This window comes from Saimiri boliviensis, chromosome 15 (assembly GCF_048565385.1).
Source record: "Saimiri boliviensis isolate mSaiBol1 chromosome 15, mSaiBol1.pri, whole genome shotgun sequence".
Lineage (NCBI taxonomy): Eukaryota > Metazoa > Chordata > Mammalia > Primates > Cebidae > Saimiri > Saimiri boliviensis.
The window spans coordinates 39,545,232-39,564,255 of record NC_133463.1 but is presented as its reverse complement, the minus strand read 5'-3'; the positions used below and the strand labels follow the sequence as shown (position 1 = coordinate 39,564,255).

Sequence of the window (19,024 nt, the reverse complement as noted above, 5' to 3'; positions counted from 1 at the left end):
AGGCACTGCACTCAGTTCCAACTGAAAGTGACAAACAAGGCACAGTGTTCTAAAATCTTACGGCCTCGTACTTTCTCACAACACTCGGCTATCTGCTAAGAAGGCTGAGTAGGTTCTAATGAGTGAAATGATACCTATCTTACTTTAAAAAATATTGTGGTGAATAGTAGACTCTAATGTGATAGAAACCAACTGCTTCACAGACTGTTTGAGGTTTGATTACCAGAGGAATATATGCTATATGTTAAATGGTTTCTTCTTTTTGTACTGATAATTGATACATTTAAAAAATATTTAGTTCTGGCCGGGCGTGGTGCCTCCATGTGTGTAATCCCAGCACTTTGGGAGGCTGAGGCGGGTGGATCACCTGAGGTCAGATGTTTGAGACCAGCCTGGCCAACATGGTGAAACGCCATCTCTACTAAAAATGCAAAAAATTAGCGAGGCATGGTGGTGCACGCCTGTAATTCCAATTACTTGGGAGGCTGAGGCAGGAGAATTGCTTGAACCTGAGAGACGGAGGTTGCAGAGAGCCAAGATTGTGCCATGGCACTCTAGCCTGGGCAACAAGAGTGAAACTCGGTCTCAAAAAAAAAAATTAGGTAAAATAGTTTCAACATTTCAGATTTGGCACTCTCTTTGTATGCTCAAATATTGTCAAATTCTGAAAGACTTGCTAAAATGAAGCTGGGTGATTATAGAGTCAAGGCCTGGGTTAGAATCCTGGCTCCACTACAATCTAGCTTTGTCCTTTAAGCAGCAAATAACCTCCCTCTCTAAACTTCGGTTTCCTTATTTGTAAATGGGGCTAATAACATCTTTTTCATAGTGTCATTGAAAGGATTGAGATATTATAAATTAATTAACTAGAACAATAATAATAGCTGACATTTAATACTCATTCACTATGCACCAGACACAGTCTAGGTACTGCATGGGCCTCAATTTATTTAATCTAACATTATGAAGGTGTTTTTGTTATTTTAACTTTAAAGATGAGGAAAGTAAGACACAGGGAGGTGCATGTTCTCCAGCACATTGTGAACACTCGATGGCTGTTTTGTAATTGTTTTATTATTATTATTGCTCATGATTTCTTGCAGTTATCCATGCAGATAGCCAGTCAAACATTAAATAAAACAATGCTGTTAATTTATTTTTTGTAACCCAATTAGATGTTATTCATTTTTCAGTTTCTGCCTTTCCCGAACCCCACTTACTATTATGTCTCCTCCTCTTATAAACTGGATTCTGGGCTGGATTAATAGTATATCATAAAGGTAGATGATGTCACATATGATGTCCACAATAAGCCAGTAGTGTATGTTGTCCGGAGTTTGATATGGGAAGACGAGGCGCAGTGGTATAAACCAGCAGTTCCAGTTATAGGCAAGGGTGACAAGCAAGAGCCACAGGAGATAGAGTCGATCTGGAAAAACAGCACGTGGAGCAATCCAAATGTCATAGAGCAAACGCACAAAGAATTCTCTGGCTTAGTCTGGTGAGGTTGGGGCACTACCCTCTAGAGAGTGATTTGCCACGGGAGGATCTATTAAACATTAAACACAATTCTGCCTCTGGAGCGGGAGGCCCCGGGCTTTAAAAGAGATGTTAAGTGATCTTATCAGCTCTTTTGAAAGTGGACAGTTTCCTTCCAGTCTCCTGGAGAAGTGGCTGCTCTGAGTCTGTCCCCACAGGCAACTGTGTTATTTGGATCAGGAAAGGGGAATTTCAAGAAAAGCCAGAAGGACTTTGCACAGGCATCACTGCAGCCACAGATCTTTAGTTCATTAGTAGTTAAGTTGCAGGATTGATTGCCCAGAGCAGGTGGCAGAAAGACCGCCTTCTGCCAGAAGGGGTATGGCACTGAATGGGAGGGCACAGGATCAGCCCATTAACGTAGTCCATGTCCCTTCATGCATAGCCCTTCTCAGCCTAGGGGAGGCCACAGGGAAGGCTTTGTTCAATTAGGATAATCAACAATTGTGAAGCCATGGAAGAAGACTGACACGTCATTATAATGTGCGTGAATATCAGGGTACATATTGTAGCGTACTTTGGGGTCTTAATTTCAAAGGTAATCAGGAACAGGGCAGGATCTGGACAGCTTTTTAAACATAGGCAGGAATATCGTATTTACTGTCTTCACTAAAGATGCGCGAATGATCCTTTGCATGTTGTATAATTTAAATTCTGCTTTCTAGTTAGATCGAGAATATGAGGTAAGGAAAATAGAAGCTATCTGTGACTTTGAGTCACAGGGTTTCTTGGTGATAATCAGCCCTCCCACTCTGATAGTTCACCCTTTGATAATACCTGTGTATGAATCTATGCTTTCTGGAAGTTTAAGTTGCTTTAAGTACTCTGTTAAAGGCATCTTCTTGACTTTGAAGCATAACAGCCTGTAGTAATGTTCTTCTGTTGGCTTATCACTTTCTTTTACTGGTAGTACAGCTGTAGGCTTTGCTTCATAGGAAAGAAAAAGATGAAACATTTAAAGAGGTTAAGTTAGCTTAGTTAAAAACTTAACTTTCTTAACCAAGCACCACATGATCTCACTCATAAGCGGGAGTTGAACAATGAGAACATATGAGCACAGGGAGGGGAGCATCACACACTGCAACCTGTTGGGGTAGGAGACAAGAGAAGGGACAGCACTAGAACAAATACCTAACACAGACGATGGGTTGATGGGTGCAGCAAACCACCATGGCACATGTATAACTATGTAGCAAACTTGCATGTTCTACACGTGTGTCCCAGAACTTAAAGTATATATATGAAAACTTGAATTTCTTAAAGTCAGAACATTCATGAATCTTCCTCTTTTGATACAGATAGATGAAGCAAAACCTTCATGACATTTAAAGTAATGACATTTATTTCACTCTGTGTATGTGTGTGTATAAAAAATCATCTTAAAGTATTACATGTCTTAAAGTATATGATAAAACGGAATAAAATAGTAACATTTATGAAAGTATACAGGTAATGAAAACACTGGAATTTGGAAATATGTAACAGGTTTAAAGCTCACTAATAAAGTGTCACAAAGGTGTTACAAATAGAATATTTTAAATACAAGCTTGATTTTTACATGCTTTGGAGCATCAATAGAGAGATCAGAAACACTGCAAACGTACATCATTTCACAGGTTTTGGTTTGCTGCTTCTTTACCATCACACAGATCACAAACAATATTCTTTTCAATATATCTTTACCAGACTATAATTACTATGATTTCTTTTAGCTTCTTCTGTTTAAAAAGGAATTGTTACACAATTCACAGTTGATTTTGAAAACCCACATTCTCTTATACAGAGCTATAAGGAAGCTCAATTCAATCCCCTGTAATTATCAACTTGATTTGCATTGATATGTTAAACATCCAAGCTTTGAGCTATTCTTTTTCCATACGTATAAAAATATTTTACACAGATGTAATCATAGGATATATTACTTTTGTGCTCCATGTTATCATATTGATTATTTTTTCATAAACACGTTTTTGTAATTATTAGGGAGGTTGATAATAGTCCCTCCCCTTATGTGATTAGTTTGTTGATGTCCTTTGCTCTGTTGGATACCCAGGTAATATTCCTGTATTTTTTAAAATAATATATACTTTGCATAATATGGGTATTTTAAATATTTACAATAAAATTTGCTATAGAAGATACTGTTTGTGACCTACACATATATACTAAGCCTTGAGGTCACCTGTGGGAGAGTTTCCTGCATCTGTTGGAGGATTTTCTCCTGCAGGTTTACTTTAAGTGCTGGGGTGGTAACAGTATCAAGCCCCAGCACCAGTTGGTTTCCTCCTCTTCCGTTCAGATAATTCTCAAGTATGAGCCACAATTTTTCAGCTGTATAAAGCCCCAGTGGCACAGCAGTGATCCTCTTACTTTTTTTTCTTTTTTAAAAGTTTTTTTAAAAAATTTAAGAGGTAGGGTCTCACTGTGTTACCCAGGCTGGTTTCAAACTCCTAGGCTCAAACAATCCTCTCGTCTTGGACTCCCCAAATGCTGGGATTATAGGTGTGACCCACAGACCCCTGACCAGTGGTCCTCTTACTTACCCATTGTACTGGCTTAACTTTCTTCTCTGTTTCACCACTCTCACCTTCCTGGATCACTCTAAAAATAAACTGTACGTAAATCATTTTCACAGGATCTGCTTTTGGGAGATCCAAACTGAAACATCTGCAAAACACAGGTCCCCTCATCACTTCCTTCTTCCCAGTACAGGGAGAAAACAATGCTTACCAGTTTTGGGGCTGGCTTCGGGTGAGGAGAGATCTCCCTCTACCAACTTTCTCTTGTAGATGGCTGTTCTTTGACGCATTCTTTTCACTAGGTTGTGTAGTTGAGCATCAGCATACTCATTTATAACAGGAGGTTCAGGCGGTTTGTTTTGTGGGCTAAATGAGAAAAAAATGGCAGTAGCGATGGGCCCACGAAGAGATAGATACAGGAAAGGATTAAGTCTTTTCACCTTATATTTAAGATTATTAACTGCCCCTTTTTGCAATTGAATAGTGCAATCCAAACATTAGGTTTACTGAAAATAGTGCTGGTTGAACACAGATTTGTTATTATAAAAATTAGAATCCACAAATAGCTAGTGGTCACTCTTGACCGTATTGGATCTTGATGATGGTGATTCTGTCATTACGTTGTATCACTAGAACAAGTAAAGCTACAGATGGGGGGGCAGGCAGATGCCTAAGATGGCCTCAAGATTCCCTTGATCCTTGGTATATGTGCCTGCATAATCCCAAGGACAATAAATACGGTGGTTTTATTCCCATCAATAGTCCATGTTATATGGCACAGTTGGTAAGGAGATTACATAGGTGGGCCTGATCTAATACCAGGCCTTTTAAAGTAGAGTTTCTCCAGCTACTGACACAGCATGAAGGCAGAGATTTGAAGCACAAGAGAGATTTTACTTGAGAGAAATCCTTCATGGCTGATCATGAAGAAGAGGGTCACTTGGTTAGAATTACATGAGGCCTCTAGGAGGCTGAGAGTGAGATGTTCACGAGAAAACAGGGACTTCAGAGGTACAACTGCAAGGAACTGACTTTGCCAATAACCTGAATGAGCTTGGAAGTAAATTCTTAACCAGAACCTCCCAATAAGAGCCTAGTCTGGCCTGGCCAACACCTTGATTTCAGCCTTGTGAGACCCGGAGCCAAGAACCCAGCTGAGCACACTCAGACTTCTGATTTGGACCCATTTGCTAATAACTGGGTAGTTAAAAAAATTTTTTTTATTTATTTGTTTTATCTTCAACTTTTATTTATTGTTTTAAATTACTTAAGTTTGTGGTAATTTGTTATGCAGCAATAGAAAAATAATGTAGCTGCTGTGCTTCAATGAACTACAGGTATGTACCACCACACCAGCTAACTTTTGTATTTTTAGTAGAGACAGGGTTTCACCGTATTGGCCAGGCTGGTCTTAAACTTCCGACCTCAGGTGATCCACCTGCCTTGGACTCCCAAAGTGCTGGAATTACAGGCATGAGCCACCATCCCCAGCCAATGAACTTCCTTTCTGAGAAATTATACAAACAAACGAGCATGGAGTGTGGAGTAGACATTAGGATACTTCATCAAGACCTGAGTTTCCTCACAGATTTCCCTCAGAGCTCTCACTCTTTATCTTCCTTCTAATGTCTGACGTGGGGTCTAATGGGTCCACATAGGCTCCGTCCATTCTCATTTCCTCGTATCTGCCCTTCTCATCTCACCTCCAAGTGATAGCCCATGGGGTTCACAGTGGATCTGGGTAACTCGTAGATTCCACTTAAGAAAACCTTAGTACAAGTATGAGCCTCTCTCCATGAACCCCTTTCCTACATGGCCCACAAATATATCCCATCTGTAACTGTTTATAGATTCTAAGACAATCACAAAGGATGGCTGGTGACCACCAAAAGCTAGAAGAGAGAGAGCATGGAACAAATTCTTCCTCAGCTCTTTCAGAAGGACCAACCTTGAAGTCAGGCTTCTGGGCTCCAGAACTGTGAGAAAATAAATACCTGTTGTTTTAAGTCACCCGGTTTGTGGTAATTTGTTATGGCAGTCCTAGGAAACTAACAGAGTTAGCAAAACATGTAATTATGATACCATATGGGCAACTCATATGGAAGCATACATTGTAAGAGAAATATTAATACATTCTGTTTAGTAAATGTTAAAGTTTAGTTGTAAATTAAGAATCAAGATCTCTTTCAATTCATTTGGTACAGCAAGCAGTTGAGAATCGGGTCTGGAAATTGGAAGGGAGGACTGAGTGGTAGATATTGAACTAGGTCGGAATCACCTGTCTAGAGGATATGGTGGGAGTGATATAGTGGATGAGATTACCAGTAAAAGCCTGTACTGAACAAGAAAAGATTGGGAAGTCACAACCTTGGAATTTACTGACATTTACGGCATATCTTAAAAGAAACAGAGAAGTAGCAATTAGATAGATCTAAAAGAGAAAAACGTCACAAAAATCAGGGAAGGTAAGAGTTTGAAAAAGGAGGCCAGTGGCATCTCATGCTACACACAAAGTGAGTAGGTAGGAGCTACAGGATATGGGCAAGTAAGAGTTCACTGCTCGTCTTTAAGAACATTGGTTAGAAAGGTGTGTAATCCCAGCAAAGGCTGTCATTTTCTCCCCGTTTTTCTTAACAAGTATTTTGTAAAACAGGTATATAAAATCTGTTTGCTCTTTAAATAGTATTTTGCATTTCTACTCATTATTTTCGTTTGCAAACTTTGTTAGATTTCTTTTAATTCTTAATTAAGAATTAATTCATTTTTCAGCGACTTAACTAATTTCTCAAAAATCCCAGTTGGTTCAAGTTTCTTTAAACCTCCTATTTCTATCTTGTTGAATAACAGATAGGAATTAGGCAAAGAGCATTATATTCTAATTTGGGAGGTTTTTAGGGGAGAAAGGAGCAGGCCCTTTTTCCTTTCCCACATTTAGGCAATAATTAACAATAAATTCAGAGCTGCCCTCAAAAGTTACATCTAAAAAAAATCTCACTTTAAGTACATGAATATTTTTGGAGGAATACCTTTGAGTGAAAATAGCACAAAATTATAATTGTTGCTAAAGTATGTCACAGTCTACCATAAAGCCTATACATTTTAGGCAAATTTGGGAAAGTATAGATACAACTCAACCAAATCTCACTTCACTCCCTTTTCACATTCACTCCTAAATGCTGTGAAGATTTTGGGTTGTTTATCACATTTCACTTGCTCATTATGGTATTGTTTGTACACATCGGTTTGTACATATGTTAATGTACATATGGATGTTATGATGCACAATTTCCTAACCTGACTTATTCATGATCTGTATAGAATATGCTGCAAAGAATTTATGGTCCCAACTCTTGTTTCTCCACTCCCTGTTAGCAGCACTCTCTAGAGCATTTCTTTTGTTAATCTGGAAGTGCTAGAGATGTGTCTCTGTTGTTTATTTTTGTTACTAGTGAATCATATTCGATTGGCCCAGAAATGTAATGGTACCTAATCCTGTTAAAAGGTAACTATTTTAAGGCTAAAGTGGATCACGAGGTCAAGAGGTCAATGAGAACACATGGACACAGGGAGGGGAGCACTGCACACTGGGGTCCATTTGGGGGTAAATGGGGGAGGGACGGGGGGTGGGGAGGTGGGAAGAGATAGCATGTAGAGAAATGACAGATACAGGTGAGGGGAAAGAAGGCAGCAAACCACACTGCCATGTGTGTACCTATGCAACAATCTTGCATGTTCTTCACATGTACCCCCAAACCTAAAATGCAATAAAAAAAAAAAAAGAGAGAGAGATCAAGACCATCCTGGTCAACATGGTGAAACCCCGTCTCTACTAAAAATACAAAAATTAGCTGGGCATGGTGGCCCACGCCTGTAGTCCCAGCTACTCGGGAGGCTGAGCCAGGAGAATTACTTGAACCCAGGAGACAGTGGTTACGGTGAGCCGAGATCGCGCTATTGCACTCCAGCCTGGGTAACAAGAGCAAAACTCCGTCTCAAAAAAAAAAAAAAAAGAAAAAATATTCCGTAAGTTGTAAAATTATATTATGCACCCATATGTACACATACATGCCTATTTACACAAAAAGCAACACACACAACCAACGGCAGTGCTTCCCAACTCTAAATGCAATTGGAAAAAGAATGAATAAACGTATCGGCATAAACATAGTCATAATACTAATACGTTTTATTTCAATAAGCACTTAAAATTCCCCAGTGGCTTTAGATATTCTTTTGAGAGTAGGAAGTAACAAGTAGAATGACTGTGTTTTTACCATTTTTTCTATGTAGAGTAGCAGCCTGAAAGGGCCAAAGAATGTTTGACTCAATGTTCCTGAAAATTGGTGTCTTGGGGTAATTATGAAGTTGTTTTGAACATCTCATTCATTTATTCAACTAATATTTATTGTGCACTTAATTTGCACCAGGAAAGGTCATCATACTCTGTATTCACTTTGAAGATTTTTAGTTAACATTTCTCTCATTTTGCACACACTCTTACATTTGTTCTTATTATTTTATTGATGTTTTCTTTATTTAAAACTTATTTCATTAGAATGTGTTGTGAACTAAATTTTGTTTCCCCCAAATTCATATGTTGTAGTCCTAACCCCTAATGTGATTGAATTTGGAGATACAACCGATAGGGAGGTAATTAAGGTTAAATGAAGTCATAAGGATAAGGCCCTAATCTGATAGGATTGGTGGGATTGGTGTCCCCCTTTTTTTCTCTTTCTCCTTTTTTTTGGGGGGGGGGCCGGGGAGGCTGGAGTCTTGCTCTGTCACCCAGGCTGGAGTGCAGTGGCATGATCTTGGCTCACCGCAACCTCTGCTTCCTGGGTTCGAGGAATTCTCCTGTCTCAGCCTCCCAAGTAGCTGGGACTACAGGCACATGCCACCACGCCTGGCTAATTTTTGCGTTTTTAGTAGAGATGAAGTTTCTACTAAATTCCTGTTGGCCAGGCTGGTCTTGAACTCCTGATCTCAGGTGATCAGCCCACCTCGGCCTCCCAAAGTGCTGGGATTACAGCCGTGAGCCACCACACCTGGCCAGGATTGGTGTCCTTATAAGAAAAGGAAGAGACACCAAAGAGCACTTTCTTTCATCTCATGCACAGCAGAAAGTCCATGTGAAAATACAGCAAGAAGGCAGCCATCTACTAACCATCTACAAAGAAGAGATGTGGATTCACCAGAACTGAACCTGACAGCACCTTGATCTCAGATTCCTAGCCTCCAGAACTGTGAGAAAATACATTTCTGTTGTTTAAGCCTGTGATATTTCAGTCTGTAATATTTCATTATGGAAAATCAAGCAGACTAACCTGGAATACATATATATCAAGAAAAATGGGATCATTCTATTTTAAGAAGCAGATGAAAAATTAGATCAAGATATTAGGCCCAATGCCATAAAACTTGATATGACAGAAAAATGTGAAAAATCTACAATGCTGGAAAGCAAGACATTGCCAAGTGTAAGCCAGAAAATTTGAGACATTTCTGAAAGATAGAAAGCATATTGGTTCATATGTTAGCTCATTTAATGCTCACAAATTGTAAAGTACTCAGAACAGTGTTGATGTTAATGAAAAAAGAATCTATCATCCAAAACAGTCACAGGAGATGTTTTTTGCAAAGTGAGAGGGTTCTGGGAGAGTTCTACTCTTGGAGGAAGTGAATATAAGGGGCCAGAAGGGCCATGATCAACCATTGGGGTGATTCCACACCAACTGCATTCAGAGTAGCGAAGTAGGTTATTGTTCTCCTTTTGACCAAACCTGCATTCAGTTGATAAGAACAGAAGCAGCATTTCCTTGAGGTAGTAAGAGGGGATTTGGACCAGAGAAGCAGAGCTGTATCTTAGGAGGATGGCAACAATCAAAAGGAATGGGAGATTCTAGGCCCAGACGATGAGCTCGTGTTACACTACTCTTGACAGTGGTTTTCACTCACAGTGTAGAAAAAATCTGGTTAACTGAACAGCTACAGCAATGGCATACCGAGTTATGGGGTGAGTAGGGGAGGTGGAGAGGACGTTGGTGGGGCTCATCTTCCCCAGGTGTACTCAATAAATGGGGGCATTGTCTTTAGGAAGTTTAAAAGAGCTCCTATAACAACTAAAAGTTGGTTTGATTTTTATTATCACCATGTGCTAATAATTCTTACAAACACTGATAAAATGCTTCCACCCCCAAGGTAAAATGCTTCCACCCCCAAGGTAAATCTACCGTTTGCTCTGTGTCCACTACAGATCTACACAAGTTATAGGAGTAACTTTAAGTACAAAGATGATCACACAAACCCAAAATTACCAAGCAATTGCACAAAATCAATACTATGAGAAACACTGAAGAAAACAAATTTAAAAAAACCCCAGTATCTAAAGAAAAAGAATTAACAAAGCTGATGATATGTTTAAAAAGCTTGATATCTTCATAAAGGTAAGAAAGGTTATCTATTATGTTGATTGCCATGTGAAAGAAAATAGACAAGAGACATGAAGAGAAAAAAATTTGACTATCCAAAAACCAAAGCTAACAACAAAAGACATGAGATTAGCTAAACTGCAGAATGAACACAGCAGAAAAGATAATGAGTGAGCTGAAGAATTCTCCCAGAGAGGAGCACAGGACAATGGGTATAAAAGTAAGCAAGGGAAGTAAGACAGGACTGAAGTTATATCAGGTGAGAAAGGTGTATGGAGAATAGATTTAGAAGTTATAACACCTGTATAAATTCCCAAAGGAGAGAATAGAAGAAAAAGAAGATAAATCAAAGAAACTGTAGAGGCTGGGCGAAGTGGCTACCTGTAATCCTAGCACTTCGGGAGGCCAAGGCAGGTGGATCACCTGAGGTCAGGAGCTCGAGACCTGCCTGACCAACATGGAGAAACCCCATCTCAACTAAAAAAAAAAACACACAAACAAACAAACAAACAAACAAACAAACAAAAAAACACAAAATTAGCTAAGCATTAGTGGCATATACCTATAATCTCAGCTACTCCTGAGGCTGAGGCAGAAGAGTTGCTTAAACCTGGGAGTCAGAGATTGTGGTAAGCTGAGATCGTGCCATTGCACTCTAGTCTGGGCAACAAGAGTGAAACTCCTTCTCAAAAAACAAACAAACAAACAAATAAACAAAAAAACAACTGTAGAGAAACATTATGCAGAGCTGAAGAAATGCACAGTCTTGATTCAAAGAGGCCACCAACAGTGAATGAGATGAATAAGAGAAAACTCAAACCTGGTACCCTGTCATCAATCTCAGAACACTAAAATTAAAAAGAAAAATTCTAAAAGCTTCCAGAGATGGGAAAAAAAATTCCAACCTTATAAAAACATTAGGTTGGCATCAGATTTCTCACTGACAACACTGAACAGTAGAGGCTAATGGAGCAGTATCTCCAAATTTCCCAGGGAAAATGAATTTTCCTTGAACTCCATGTTGCCAAACCCTAGATAAGATTACCTCTTTGCTTTTACACTAGGAATATCATGTAAAAGGTAAAAATGTTTAAAAAGATAAAGCAAATGAAGGAGTTAGAATTTTTCTTAGTGTAGAATGTAGAGCTTTGTAAAAGTTTTATTGATAAATTCAGTATAGGTCTTGAGGCTAATGTTGATCTGCTGACCTTTCCCTGAATTTAAATTTTGGAACCACATGTGGAAGAGAAATATGCTATTTCTGCAGGTCAGGCTGTGGGCCTACTTAGCCACCTACCTATCTTGAGTGAGGACTTCCTCTAAGAAGTAATTCATGTCCAGATGGACTTACTGCATGACAGAAGGAAACAGCTAGAGAAAAAGAAGTCCTGGCTGGGCGCCGTGGCTCAAGCCTGTAATCCCAACACTTTGGGAGGCTGAGGTGGGTGGATCACGAAGTCAAGAGATCAAGACCATCCTGGCCAACATGGTGAAACCCATCTCTACTAAAAAAAATTACAAAAATTAGCTGGGCGTGGTGGCGTGCATCTGTAGTCCTAGCTACTCGGGAGGCTGTGGCAGGAGAATTGCTTGAACCCGGGAGGCGGAGGTTGCAGTGAGCCGAGGTCGCGCCACTGCACTCCAGCCTGGCGCCTGGCGACGGAGTGAGACTCTGTTTCAAAAAAAAGAAAAAAGAAAGAGAAAGAAGTCCTGATTTCCTGGCCTTGCGGTGAAGCAATTCTATCAACTACTAAAGAGTGGTAGATGAAACGTCTTGGGTTCTGACCAATTAGGTCAGCAACTTCTCCAGCTATGAATAACTTGGGAATGAAGCAGAGGATAGCAAGAGGCCAGTTTGATAGGGGGTTGTAGAGGTACTTCAACTCCCCAAAATAAGTGTCAGCGTTTCTGAGGTCGATTTGTCATTGCTTTGGTAGGAGGATGTGTGACTGAGATCTGGAGATGAAAGCAGGTGCACATGATGCAGAGATTGACTTTTTTTCCTAGCGACGCCAGTGGAGATGTGCGGAGAGCTCCTGGAAGGAAGGGGTTCCATTCAAAACAATTCAATTATCTAAATGCAAATGGAGGATGTTTGTAGAAAGAGGGAAACCAAGAATGTTTGAGTCAATAAAGCAAAATGGCATGCGAGCATTAAAGACACCAGAAAGCACCAACAGAAGGAGATCAGACTAGGGAAGGGAGAAGAAGTCAGGGTCTAATAAACAGAAATGTGCAGTAAGATCCTGCTTCTGCACATTGGGATTCAGGACTGTAAGACAGAGGCCTGAACTCTGGTGACCTGTGTGTGGTTGGGGTCAGCTGTTAGAGCCCCGGAGCACCAGGCTCCCAGTTTTTGACCATCTAGAAATTAGGAGGTTCAGTACCCAGCTGGGAAAATTCTTGGGTAGATTCTTCTTTAAGAGTGAGTGGGTAGCAAATGGTTATCAGGAATATACTTCCTTGATAGGAAAATATTTACACAGCTTCTTTCTCTGAAAGCATAGAGAAAGACATCATTTTTATTCCAGGTAAAGAATTAACAGCACCTAGTAAAGAGAGAATGGAGAATGAATATTCAGTTTGATGTTGAAATAAAGGAGAGTGCAGTGATTATATTTAAGAGATACTCTGAGTGCCAGATTAATGGCTGCTGCTTTTTTTTCTTCTTCTAAATAAAAGGCCAGGAAGAGACACTGAATTGGTCTGAAGCACTACAGAGCCAAACTAAGCATATCCAAGCAGGTGGCTGGGTATGTGGGTGAAATTTAAATGATTTTTGACCTTCAAACCACTAAATGAAGGATGATGGAAGTGTCTGTTAGAAGTAGATTAACAAAAAAGAGTAAGGTGAAATTAAACAAGTTGTTAATAACTGCTGAAACTTAGCAAGAGAACTGTACTGGAGTCTGACTCTATATTGAAACTTCCCTTAAGATGCAAACGGATGATAATAACTTTTCTTCTCTTTTAAGGAATTATATTTTCATAAAGACATTTATGACTATGTCACTGACAGATCTGCAGGATATTAATGTACCATTAAAAAGCTACTGAGTGATTTTTGACAAAGATGCAATAGCAATTCAAAGGAGAAAAGATAGCCTTTTCAACAAATGGTGCTGGAGCAACTGGACAGCCATAGGCAAGAAAAGTAAACTTCAACTTAAACCTATGCCTTAAAATAAAAAGAAGAAAAAGAAAAGAAAAAAAAACCCCTTAAGATGGATCTTGGACTTAAGTGAAGAACATAAAACTGTGCTTATGTTTTAGAAAAAAAATAGGGAGAAGGTCTGGATACATGACTGGCAAAGAGTTCTTAAGTTGGTTGCTAAAAATACATCCATAAAAGCAAAAATCAATTAGGTTGCACTTGATCAAAATGGGAAACTTTTGCCTTGTGAAAGATATTGTTATTTTAAAGACATGAAAAGGCAAGCTATAAGCTGCAGAGTGGGAGAAAATATTCACAGACTACCTATCTGACAAAGATCTAGTATCTAGAATATAAGGAACTCTCAAAATTCAACAGCAAAATATCAAAACAATCTATTTATGGAGTGGGTAAAAGACATGAGCAAACATTTCACAGAAGGTGATATGCAGATGGAAAATAAGTACATGAAAAAGTGTCTAGCATCATTAGCTATCAGGAAATGCAAATTAAAACCACAATGAGCTATAATTACACATGTATCAAAATGGATAAAATAAAAAATAGTGACAACACCAAATGTTGGCAAGCCTGGGAAGAAACTGGATCGCTCATACACTGCTGCTTGGAATGTAAAATGGTACAGTCACTCTGGAAAATAATTTGACAGTTTCTTATAAAGCTAAGCATGTAATTATCATGTGAACCTATAATTGGAGAAATAAAAACTTTATGTTTGCACAAAAACTGTGCACACATATTCATAAATTTATTTATAATCCTTTCAATAAGTGGTTAAACTGTGGTACATTCATGTCATGGAATACTTAGCCAAAAAAAAAAAAAAGGAATAAATTCTTGATGCACACACAACTTGGAAAGATCTCTGAAAAATTATATTGATTAAAAGTCAATCCTAAAAGATTATGTACTATATGATTCACTTTATATAACATTCTTGAAATAACAATATTGTAGAAATGGAGAATAGATTAGCCATTGTCAGGGATCAGGTTTGGGTGTGGTTATAACTGTGCAACATGAGGGATCTTTGCGGCATGGCATTTTGTATTTTGGCTGTGGTGGGGGTTATATGAACTTGCACATGAAATAAACTTGCACAAAACTAAATATGCCATATACAAACACACATGCATGGCTGAGTATAAGTAAAACTGGAGAAATATGAATAAGATCAGTGGATTATCATTGTCACTACCTGTGTGAGATTATCATACTATAGTTTTGCAAGATGTTGCCATTGGGGAAACTAGGTAAAGGGTCTGTGGGATATTTCTATATTATTTCTTAAAACTCCATGCAAATCTATCCCCAAATTAAAATTTTAATTCATAAAAAAGGCCTCACTAACCTGAGGGCAGAATGTTTGCTTATTTATGTTGAACATACGTAGGCAGAACCTGGAGTTCTATAACTGTGCCACTCCGAGTGGAACACAGACCTATCACATTGGCACCCCCTGAGAATGTGTCTGGGCCCCACCCTAGGCCTATTGAATCAGATTCTGCATTTTCACAAGCTTCTCACGTAATTTATATGCACATCAAAGTTTGAGAAACATTGTTTCATAAGAGTAGTCTTGCAATTTTATATTGTGAAATGTTAGCAGGAGCCACACTTTTTTCGCATCAAAGCTTAAGCATCCTTTCTCTTTTCTTGAGAGAAGGGTAAAAAATCCTGAGTTTTCTGGAATGCTAGCTGTGTCAATATCACACATGATTCTCACAAAACTCAATGGCTTTATTAGATCCCTTTCAGATGAATGAACTAGAGCCCAGTGTATCTTATTGAAAAATCATGTATGCAAATAGGTGATAGAAGGTTATAAACAAATTATGACTGAGCTAACAGGAGAGAGAAGTGAAAATAATTATAACTCAATGTTTGTTGAGCTTTAAATAGTGAGTATTTTGATTTTAAGAGGAGAATTAGTCTTATATGAATATCTTCTCTTTAAAAAATGGAGAACATTTAGAATACGTAGAGCACAACTAAATAAGAATGCAGTTATTAGGGTTTTATTTTAGCAGTATGTGCCAGAAGGTAAATTTGTTAATACTTAAACTGAAAGGCACAAACTTAGTTTGCTTATATGTGAAGTAAAGCTAATATAAAGCTAATATTACAGAGGAGAACAATGTATTAATAATAAACTATGGGAAAACACTTTGAATCTTCAGGAGGAAAATGTAGAAATAAAGAATACCATATGGTACTATAACATAAATTTCTAAGGCTATTCAGAGAGACAGACTACTCTCCTGATGAACATTGTCATCAAATTTTATGGTCCAAATTACCTACTACGTCTTGTGCAAATAATTGGTATGGTCTGTCACATACTGTATTATGCTGAATATTCAATTCAAATATCTTAGTTTCTGAAGGGCATAACAGCATATAGCTGTAAAACGTACTCATAACTCATATGGGCGTGGTTGATAAAGCTTACCTTTTGATGTATTTGTAGTCAGTACAGATCTTGGATGTGCATCACAGACTTTTATATAAATTGAGGATATCAACAGTCATATAAATTTGCATTTGCAACTTGATTTCTCTTAGTGAATGTGACAGAATCATCCTGTGGGCTACAAGTAACTACAAAAGCAGTGTAAAAGAGATTACATCCTTAAAGTATTGCAGACACCCTATGGATCTGTTCGTTTTAATCTTATATTTAAGAAAGAGGTCATTGTAAGCAAAACTGTAATCCCAGCACTTTCAGGGGAGGCTGAGGTGGATGGATCATGAGGTCACAGGTTCAAAACCAGCCTGGCCAAGATGGTGAAACCCCATCTATCCTAAAAATAGAAAAAAATTAGCCGGGCTTGGTGGCAAGCACCTATAATCCCAGCTACTTGAGAGGCTGAGGCAGAGAATTGCTTGAACGCAGGAAGTGGAGGTTGTAGTGAGCCGAGATTGCACCACTGCACTCCAGCCTGGGTGATAGAGTGAGACTCTGTCTCCAAAAGAAAAAAAAAAAAAAAGAGAGAATCCTTTTGGAAACTGAAATTTGTACTTGGCTTTCTAGCAGTAACCTGAACACAGGGTGTTCTGCAATTGATAAGAGGCTACAGATTACTATGTTTCCTGCCATGCTATCTGTGGTACTAGGTTCATAAGCTTTTTACTCCGGTGATAAGATATTTGTCATAAAGGCTTTAAGTGTGGCTATGGTGACACTGGAAGTAAGAGATGACAATACCATAGCTGGCGAAAGGTATATTGCTGTTATATTCATGAACACTAGGTATTTGTATTTGCTTGCAGGGAAATCAAAGTTTTGTAGTCCTAGGAACTACAAATACATAATTTTTATGTCTCTTTTAAATAAAAAGAATAGAAAAATATAAATTCTAATTTCAACATAGAATCTTCAATAAAAGAATATGAAGCTTAGGCTTTATTAGCTTTATCATAAAGGCATCTCTGTAGATGTTAAAGATTATTCAAAACACCACAGTGTTTTAAAACCTACCCATCCATAGGTACCACTTTACACACACTAGAATGGCTATAATAATAATAATAATAATAATAATAATAATAATAAAAAGAACAATAAGTATTGGTGAGTTTGTGGAGTAATTGGAATCCTTGTACCTTGTTGGGAATGTAAGATGGTTCAATCACTAAACTGTAATTCACCACTTTGGTAGTGGTGAGTTCGGTCAGCATTTGCTTGTCTGGAAAAGACTGTATCTCTTCTTTATTCCTGAAGCATAGTTTTACTGGATACAAAATTCTTGGCTGATAATTTTTTTGTTTAAGGAAGCTAAAAATAGGACCCCAATTTCTTCTAATTTGCAGAGTTCCTGCTGAGAAATCTGCTGTTAATCTGATAGGTTTTCCTTTAAGATTATCTGATGTTTTTGCCTCATAGCTCTTAAGATTCTTTTCTTCATCTTGACTTTAGATAACCTGATGACTCTGTGCCCAAGTGATGATCTTTTTGCTATGAATTTCCCGGGTGTTCTTTGAGCTTATTATATTTGGATGTCTAGATGTCTAGCAAGACTAAGAAAGTTTGCCTTGATTAGTCCCTCATAAAAGTTTTCCAAACTTTTGGATTTCTCTTCTTACTGAGGGACACCAATTATTCTTATGTTTCGTTGTTTAATGTAATCCCAATTGTTTGGGAACCTTTGTTCATTTTTTAAAAATTATTTTTCTTTGTCTTTGTCAGATTGGGTTAATTCAAAGGCCTTGTCTTTGACCTCTGAAGTTCTTTCTTCCAGTTGTTTGATTCTATTGTTGAAACCTGCCAGTGCATTTTGCATTCTCTAAGTGTGTCTGTCAATTCCAGAGGTGGTAATTGTCGTTTCTTTATGATATTTATTTTTCTTTAGACTTTTAATTAATTAATTTATTTTTTATTTATTTTTTTTATTTATTTTTTATAGACTTTTTCATTCATATCCTTTAAACAAATTTCTTTAAGTTGGTTTTGATCTTTCTCTGGTGCCTCTTTGAGTAGCTTAATAATCGACATTCTGAATTCTTTATCTGGCAGCTCAAAGATTTCATCTTGGTTTGGGTCTGTTGCTGGAGAGCTAGTGTAATCTTTTGGGGGTGTTATAGAACCTCATTTCATCATATTACCAGAATTACTTTCCTGGTTCCTTCTCATTTGGGAAAGATCTTAGACTCAAGGTCTACTGTTCAGAGTCTTTTGTCTCGTGGGGGCAATCCCTTGATTTTGTTCTCTCCCCCCTCTCTTAAGGATGGGGCTTCCTGAGAGCTAAACTACACAGATTGTTATTGTTCTTCTGAATCCAGCCACTCTGTAGGGCTACTGGGTGCTAAGCTGGTGCTGGGGAATGTCTGCAAAGTATCCTGTGATGTGATCTATCTTCAGGTCTCCCAGCCATGGATACCAGCACCTGCTCTGGTGGAGGTGACAGGAGAGTAAAAGGAACTCTCTGGGAGTCATTGGTTGTAGTTATTTTTTGGTGTGCTGGTTTTCTTGAATGCTGGTTATGCTAGCAGTCAAGTTGGTATGTGGATGAACTCAGGACCTTTGATAGCCAGGGTGTCGTAGGCAGTGGAGTTATCTATTGTTTTTCCCTTCTTTGGAACAAGGTTGGTCTGTTATGAGTTGCTGTAATGGCTTGAGTTGATTGGCCTCCAGCCAGGAGGTGGCACTTTCAAGAGAGTACCAGCTGCAGTAGTAGAAGGGGGATATAATCTTGCCCTAAGTTACATAGGATGAGTACTCAGGTTTCTCAGGTGTTGAGTAGGGCCATAGAACTCCCAAGAGCTTATGTCATTTGTCTACAGGGTTTTTTAGCTGTTTTTTTTGGCACTTGCAGTGACAAGCCACTTCTTTCAAAGGGTCTGTGAATTCTTCTGTTTTTTTT

At 38.4% G+C, this 19,024-nt stretch overlaps 1 protein-coding gene across 1 annotated transcript in view; it reads right to left on the bottom strand.

Moving 5' to 3' along the window:
* CNGB3 (cyclic nucleotide gated channel subunit beta 3) overlaps positions 1–19,024 on the bottom strand; it is a 147,871-nt gene that overhangs the window by 82,326 nt on the left and 46,521 nt on the right. The window contains exons 4-6 of the mRNA XM_003940502.4: positions 4,270–4,424; positions 2,317–2,466; positions 1,221–1,429 (exon numbers count right to left, since the gene is read on the bottom strand). Of these exons, the coding sequence (XP_003940551.1) occupies positions 1,221–1,429; positions 2,317–2,466; positions 4,270–4,424 (514 nt within the window). The remainder of the gene's footprint in view (positions 1–1,220; positions 1,430–2,316; positions 2,467–4,269; positions 4,425–19,024) is intronic.